The sequence below is a fragment of the Dendronephthya gigantea genome, unplaced genomic scaffold, assembly GCF_004324835.1.
Source record: "Dendronephthya gigantea isolate DGI-Jeju-01 unplaced genomic scaffold, DenGig_1.0 000295F, whole genome shotgun sequence".
Classification (NCBI taxonomy): Eukaryota; Metazoa; Cnidaria; class Anthozoa; order Malacalcyonacea; family Nephtheidae; genus Dendronephthya; species Dendronephthya gigantea.
The window spans coordinates 24660-32716 of NW_021163305.1; the positions used below are offsets into that span (position 1 = coordinate 24660).

An 8057-nucleotide genomic window follows, 5' to 3' on the forward strand; every position below is an offset into this window, starting at 1 on the left:
TGCTATTGTTATAATTATCTCGTAACATTACCCCCTCTGCAAAAAACAAGCCCCCTGGCTTGTTCAGAGGAAAAACTAACTTGAACCAATATAAAAATACTTATTTATTAAAGATTAATTGTTAACGTTTGCTGTTGGACGGTGTTCGGAATGTCGGGCATAGAAATCTGTCCAAAGACGTTGATCCAAAATGTGGTCTGGTGGTTCCCACGTATTGTGCCGTTTTCCATACCCGCGCCATTTGATACGATATTCAGGTTTTCCATGGCGGACGCGATGACCAACAATTTGCTCGGCATCATAGATGTGGTTTACTTTTTCTTGGGCGGATGTGGTTACTCCGGTCGCTGGTGCGTCATTAGAATGACTAAGTGGTGGGCAGTTAGTAGAGACATGAGATACACAGGAGGGGAAACTGTCCGCTGGTATGTCATGATCATGAAGATATGGTTCACTATCCATATCTGGATCTTCTTGCGGGGCTTCGATCGGCCGATCTTTCGGATCGAAATATGGTTTTAATCGGTTTGCATGAACTGGAGCGTGAACTAGTTTGTTTTCCAAGGTTCGCAGCTTAAAGTGAACAGGGGATAATTTTTCCACGATCCGGTACGGTCCGTGGTAATTGTGGAGCAGTTTCTTTGACAACCCTTTACGGTTTTTTGGTGTAAAAACCCACACTCTTTGACCGATTGTGTACGGAGGTTGACGCGCTGACTGGTCATACCTGGCTTTCATTTTAAGTTGAGCCCGCTGGGTGTTAGATTGGATAAGCTGTTTGACTTCCTCAAGGGTTGTCACAATACGGGCGCGATGCTTAGCTACGGACGGGCTAAGATTGGTAGGTGGAAGTAGACTAACGTCCATTGGGAGACGAGGTTCACGACCATAGAGTAAGTAAAACAGTGACTCTCCAGTGGTAGCATTCGGAGATACTCGGTAGGTAAACAAGACTTGTGGAAGATGTTCATCCCAATCCTTTTGGTTGGTGCTAACATACATAGAAAGGGTTTGTGCCAGGGTACCATTGAATCTCTCTACTAACCCGTCAGTTTGGGGATGGTAAGCAGTTGTGTTTAATTTAGCTGTGTTCATCAGTTTGCACGTTTCCTTGACAAGGGCTGACAGGAAGTTACTACCTCGATCAGAAAGGATGGTCCAGGGTGCACTGTGTCGTGTCATGATCTCGTTAATGAGAAGGGAAGCGATACGGTGAGCTTCACAAGAGGGTACGGCGAATGCCTCAGGCCAACGCGTGTAATAGTCCGAAAAGACGACAATGTAACGCGAGCCAGAATTCGTTACGGGAAACGGACCGAGGACATCCACAGCTACGCGATGGAATGCTCCTTCGACGGGGATGGGAAGGAGTGGGGCTTGACGGCGATAACGGGGCGACTTCTTCATAGAACAGTCAATGCAAGATTTGCACCAATGCTCGATATCTTTGAACATTCCAAACCAATAGTATTTTCGCCGTAACTTCTCATAGGTTTTTTGAATTCCTAGGTGTCCACTAGTAGTGTCGTCGTGAGCATTAGTAAGGATTTCGTGACGCAGGGAAGCTGGAACTACTAGTTGGCTGAAGAGATTACCAGCCTTTAGCTTGCCAGGGGACCAAAGATGACAGAGGATACGGTCGTCGTTAAGGTAGTAATCATCAACGTGGAGGAGCAACGTTCTGGCTACGCGTTGATCATTTGGCAGTTCCTTAGATTCGAGATAGGTTATCAGGTTTTGCAGGTCTGGATCTCGGCGTTGCAGATGACGAATGGTGTCAACTTGGACTCCTGGGGTGTCGATGGCTGTGATGTGGATATTTGAGTATGGTAAGCGAGAGATTGCATCGGCATTACCATTCGATGTGCCTGGGCGATGGATGATCGCAAAGTCATACTGTTGAAGCTGGAGGGCCCATCGTGCCAGTTTGCCGGTGGGGTCTTTGATGCTCATCAACCACTGTAATGCATGATGGTCTGTATGGACATAGAATTTTTGCCCATAAAGGTAAACTTGATACTTCTGTTGGGGCCCAGCAGCGGAAAAGCAAATATGGCAGGATAATTAAACCGGTCAAGCGATAAACAATATTACCTTTTAATTGAACTCTTTTGAATTTTTTTCATATAAGTATAAGTCGCCGTGTGAGGAGCGAAAAACAATATATAAGTATAAGTCGCCGTGTGAGGAGCGAGAAACAATATATAACTATAAGTCGCCGTGTGAGGAGCGAGAAACAATATATAAATATAAGTCGCCGTGTGAGGAGCGAGGAACCTTGTATAAAATAATATAAGTCGCCGTGTGAGGAGCGAAGAACATTGTATTGTATAATTCTAAGTCGCCGTGTGAGGAGCGAAGGATTTGTAATAAAATTGCTTAAAAGAATAAACTATCGAATGAAACATTGGTAGCAGGAAATGGCTTTGATCCATTCGCTTTCGATTGCGTTCAGTTTAATAAGCTTTCGTTCCACGAGTTTTACGTCAGCCTCATCCCGAATCAACCGTTGAAGTTCAGTCATGATTCGCTCAACAGTGCTTGTCAGAAACCGTTTCTTTCTGCTAATTTTGCTAAGCAAAATTATATCTTGTTGGATTGAATTATCACTGCGTACAAACTCCTCATGAGTCTCTTCAACGAAGTTTACTTTAGGCGGTAGTGGTGTAGACGACGTCGGGGTTTGTAACTTAGTTATGATCGCCTCCATTGACTGACGAAAACCTGCCAGTTCATTTTGTATTGAGGACTTTAACTCACGAACAGAATTTTCTACATCATCAATCCTTTCTTCGGGGTCTTTTACTTTACGTATCGAGAAAGGTTCCTTTGCGTAAGCCTCTACGGTAAACCTGGTTTGATAATACTGAATTAAGCGTCTTTTCAGCTGTTCCTTTGTTCCGGAATCATCCAACTGAAACGTCGAACAAAAGACTCTCAGATCGTCAATAGTCAAACGTTCAACTAAAGCATACGCCTGCTCTAAATTCTTGGGAACTGCTTCGTCTTCTGCCATATTTCCCACGATTATAATGTTCTAATTCGATATTTTCTCGATTATTCCAGTAACCATTTCCTGCTACCAATGTTTCATTCGATAGTTTATTCTTTTAAGCTATTTTATTACAAATCCTTCGCTCCTCACACGGCGACTTAGAATTATACAATACAATGTTCTTCGCTCCTCACACGGCGACTTATATTATTTTATATAATTCTGAATTCACGTAACGTAGCAGAAGGCACTCGGGTATCTGGTAGATTTTCCAAGGGAAAAATAGGAAAGAAAGAAGAACGACTGGTTTCAGCTTCTGCTTTGCTGAATCGCACCGAAAGTAAACCGATTTGTGGATTTTGTTCCAAGCCACATGATACAGAAAAATGTTGGTCTAGACTTTATGGGTCCCTCACACGGCAACTTATACTTATATATTGTTTTTCGCTCCTCACACGGCGACTTATACTTATATGAAAAAAATTCAAAAGAGTTCAATTAAAAGGTAATATTGTTTATCGCTTGACCGGTTTAATTATCCTGCCATATTTGCTTTTCCGCTGCTGGGCCCCAACATCTTTTGCACAGTAGCGATGGACACAAAGGGAGAAGATGTGTTTCCAAAGGTTACTCGAGTCATGCAATACTCTTTTGGAGGGTCATCCATCGTTAAATCACGCCACAGGAAACGATGACTATTTTGTTCCTTCTTCAATAAGCAAATTTGAAGAAACATCTTCTTTATGTCAGCCATCATAGCAATTCGATGACTTCGAAATCGTATCAACACATGCACAAGATCCGGTTGTAACTTAGGACCTTTCAGGAGACACGAGTTCAGAGAAACGCCGTTGGACGTTTTACTGCTTGCGTCAAAGACAATGCGACATTTAGTACTTGCTTTATCTTCTCGGAACACAGCATGGTGAGGCAGATATCGAGCCTTTTCATTTTTCTCGTCTTCTTGGTCCGTTTCTCTCTGCTAATTTTGCTAAGCAAAATTCAAAGCCATAAATTCAAAGCCATTGATGAAACTGTAATGCAACTGGACAATGACGAGTTGACTGAGAATGAGATGGAGCAATGGGAAGATGTCCGAGCGCAAATTTTACAAGCAGAGGAGCAAGCAGAATTATATATTAGTAGAAACGCTACTACTAAATCAAGAGATCATGGTCTGAAACTTCCTTCATTAGATTTACCGCAGTTTGCTGGTAAAATTATAGAGTGGCCTGCTTTTTATGATGCCTTCGAAGCTGCTGTTGGATCTAACACAAAGTTAGGGAACGTTCAAAAGTTGACCCACCTTAGATCTTGTTTAAAAGGTACTGCTTTACGATGTATAGAAGGATATTCTGTGATCAACGAAAATTACGAAAAGGCTCTACAAGATCTGAAAACTCGATTCGGTCGGAAAAGATCTATTGTTAGTGAATTGGTTAAATCGATCCTTGGATTAAAGATTCCTGATGAAGATGATTCGAAAGCGTTACGCTATCTACTCGACATTATGAAGAATCGACTGAGGAGTCTTGAATCTAATGGGCTAAAGATTAAAGACAACGATAGCCTGTCTATGGTCATGTTGCCTATTCTAGAAAGCAAACTACCTGGCGAACTGCGCGAAAAGTGGGAGCTCAAGGTTGAGGAAGAAAAATGTAATATCAATATTGACTCGTTTTTCGATTTCTTAGAAGGACATGTGATTAGCAAGGAAACACGTAACGTAGCAGAAGGCACTCGGGTATCTGGTAGATTTTCCAAGGGAAAAATAGGAAAGAAAGAAGAACGACTGGTTTCAGCTTCTGCTTTGCTGAATCGCACCGAAAGTAAACCGATTTGTGGATTTTGTTCCAAGCCACATGATACAGAAAAATGTAAAGTCGCCCTGGACAGATCGCCGGAAGAAAGATGGAGTATGTTGAAAAGCAACCCCACAATACCGACCTGCTACAACTGCCTCAAACCTGGAAATGTGTCTCACAATTCCAGAACGTGCAAAAGACCTAAATGCTCCGTGGATGGATGTGGTAAACGCCATCATAACCTACTTCACGAAGACAAGGAAACAACTGATAAGAAGAAAGACGAGGAGGTTGAAACTATAACCGGGTTTGTATCTCTCAAAACTGGCCAACAAAGTTTGCTTCCTACCGCCTTGGCTCGTCTTATTCATGAAGGAAACGAATTGGTCGTGCGTATCTTGTTTGATAGTGGATCGGAGGAAACATTCGTACGTTCATCTGTTGTTGATTCTCTTGGTCTAAAGAGAAATAATGGTACAACCTCTATGAAAATTAATATGTTAGGCGGAGAGAGTCAGGAAAAGAAAGTCCATCGAGTATCGTTCAAACTTGCACCACTACATACGACTGGAGAGACAGAGTCAACTTATGTTGAAGCATGGACGGTGAAAAATGTTTGTGTCCCGCTAAGCGAAGTGAAGTTTGACCTAAAACAGTGTCCTCATTTAACAAATCTGAACCTTGCAGAGAAATTTCCACGCCTACAGGCTACAGTAGACGTACTAATAGGAATCGATCAGTATCATAAGTTAGTTGGTGATACAACAAAACGGGGTACACTGGGTACACCTATTGCGACAAGTTCTGTGTTTGGTTGGATAGTAGGTGGACCTGTGCCTGGGTCTAAAAGAAAGAATAATAAAACAACCAGCATGCTAAGCGTGACCCAAGTTGACAGTGTGGACGAGGTGTTAAAACGTTTTTGGAGTCTTGATGCACTTGGAATTGTTGATGAGATAAAAGATTCCCTAGTCACTAGTGAAGAGAAGTATGCCATGGATCAGTTTGAATCAAATCTTCAATATGATGGTAAAAGGTATACAGTTGGTCTTCCCTGGATGAGAAATCCACCACCTCTTGTTAACAACTATCATCAAGCATTCCAACGACTTATTTCTGTTGAAAAAAGTTTGAAGCGAAATCCAAAGAAAGCCGAATCTTATCGAAATGCGATGAATCAGTATTTAACAGATGGACATGCAAGAGAAACGGACCAAGAAGACGAGAAAAATGAAAAGGCTCGATATCTGCCTCACCATGCTGTGTTCCGAGAAGATAAAGCAAGTACTAAATGTCGCATTGTCTTTGACGCAAGCAGTAAAACGTCCGACGGCGTTTCTCTGAACTCGTGTCTCCTGAAAGGTCCTAAGTTACAACCGGATCTTGTGCATGTGTTGATACGATTTCGAAGTCATCGAATTGCTATGATGGCTGACATAAAGAAGATGTTTCTTCAAATTTGCTTATTGAAGAAGGAACAAAATAGTCATCGTTTCCTGTGGCGTGATTTAACGATGGATGACCCTCCAAAAGAGTATTGCATGACTCGAGTAACCTTTGGAAACACATCTTCTCCCTTTGTGTCCATCGCTACTGTGCAAAAACATGCAAAGGATAACCACGATACCTTCCCAACAGCAAGTGAAGAAATTCAAGATAATATGTATGTAGATGACTTGCTTTCTGGTTCAGATGACGACGAAGCTGCTATAAAACTGCAATCGGAGTGCTCAAAATTAATGGAAAAAGGAGGATTTGTACTCACTAAGTGGGCTTCAAATTCAGCTACGGTGATGGAGAATATCCCAGAGAAAGATCGAGCTACAAGTACAGTTATTTCGTCAAAACAGTCTGAGCATGATGAAAAAATGTCAGATCTTCTAAAAGCCCTTGGTGTTGCATGGAATACTAGAAAAGACATTTTCTTGTTTGAAGCAGGAGAAAAACTTGTTTCGTTAGAAGATTCGATGACTAAAAGAAGTTTAATGAGCTTATACGCTAGATTGTTTGACCCGATGGGATTGATAGCACCTTTCCTGATGAGACCTAAAGTGCTTTTTCAAGAATTGTGGTTACGAGGCAAGCAGTGGGATGAAAAACTCGATGATGACATTGCAAAAGAGTGGACAACTTGGAAAGAGCAGTTATGCGAACTGGAAACTTTGGAAATTCCGCGCTGTGTTTTGCCACCAGAACGCGACATTAATAAAATCGAATTACATGGATTTGGTGATGCGAGTGAAAAGGCCTATGGAGCTGCAATATATCTTTGTGCTGAAGATAAAGTTGGTAAACGCATTTCCAATCTTATCATGGCTAAGTCCAGAGTTGCACCAACAAGGAGAATTACGCTTCCACGACTGGAGCTACTTGCAGCTTATCTTACAGCTAAACTGACAAGTTATGTTATCGAAGCTTTGAAAACGCCAGTACAAGAAGTCTATGCTTGGTCAGATAGTCAGATTGTATTAAACTGGATTCGACAACCTTGTAGTAAATGGAAGGTGTTCGTCGCCAATCGTGTGCAAGAAATACAGCAAAAGGTTGATCCGAGCAAATGGCACCATTGCCCTGGAGATCAAAATCCTGCTGATTTATTGACGAGAGGAATTTCTGCTAATCAACTGGCGAATAGTACAATTTGGTGGAATGGCCCGCCTTGGCTTTTACAAAGTGTTGACCGATGGCCTAAAAGAGTATCATTTGAAAATTTGATAAAAGAATGTTTAATTGAAGCAAGAAAACAAAGTACCGTTGCATGTCATTTTGGAGCGAAAGCGCCGTGTTACCCTGATATGGCAGATAAGTACGAAAGCTGGCAGCGCTTACTACGAATTACGGGTTGGATCTTGAAATGGTCGCATTCACATGGTATTAGGAAAACGGGTCAACTATCCGCTCAAGAAATTAAGAATGCCGAGCTTTGTTGGCTTAAGATCATTCAGAAAAATGTTTTTACCACGAGTACAACAATTTGAGTAAAGGAACAGTTCTTGACTCAGCAAGTTCAATCCTAAAGCTGGATCCTATATTTGATTGGGAGAAAGAACTGATGCGTGTCGGTGGTCGTTTAGAATTTGCAGATATACCATATGAAGCAAAACACCAGATCATCATTCCCAAAAAAGATAAACTGGTCGAAAAACTGATTTTACATCTCCATATTAAAGCGTCCCACCCTGGCCCAGAAACAACTTTGGCAATCCTTCGTCAACGTTTTTGGATCATTGGAGGACGACGTGAGGTTAAGAGAATTC

General features: G+C 41.9%; 1 protein-coding gene across 1 annotated transcript; it reads left to right on the forward strand.

Annotated features, from left to right (window-relative positions):
• The first annotated feature begins 4505 nt into the window (after positions 1 to 4505).
• On the forward strand, positions 4506 to 7778 carry LOC114541488. Its single transcript, XM_028561404.1, has one exon. The coding sequence runs from the start codon at positions 4506 to 4508 to the stop codon at positions 7776 to 7778; it is 3273 nt and encodes a 1090-aa protein (XP_028417205.1).
• The last annotated feature ends 279 nt before the right edge of the window (positions 7779 to 8057 follow it).

Excerpts from the sequence above, each read along its gene's own strand:
- LOC114541488 (XM_028561404.1), top strand. The coding sequence starts at position 4,506 with ATGAAGAATCGACTGAGGAGTCTTGAATCTAATGGGCTAAAGATTAAA.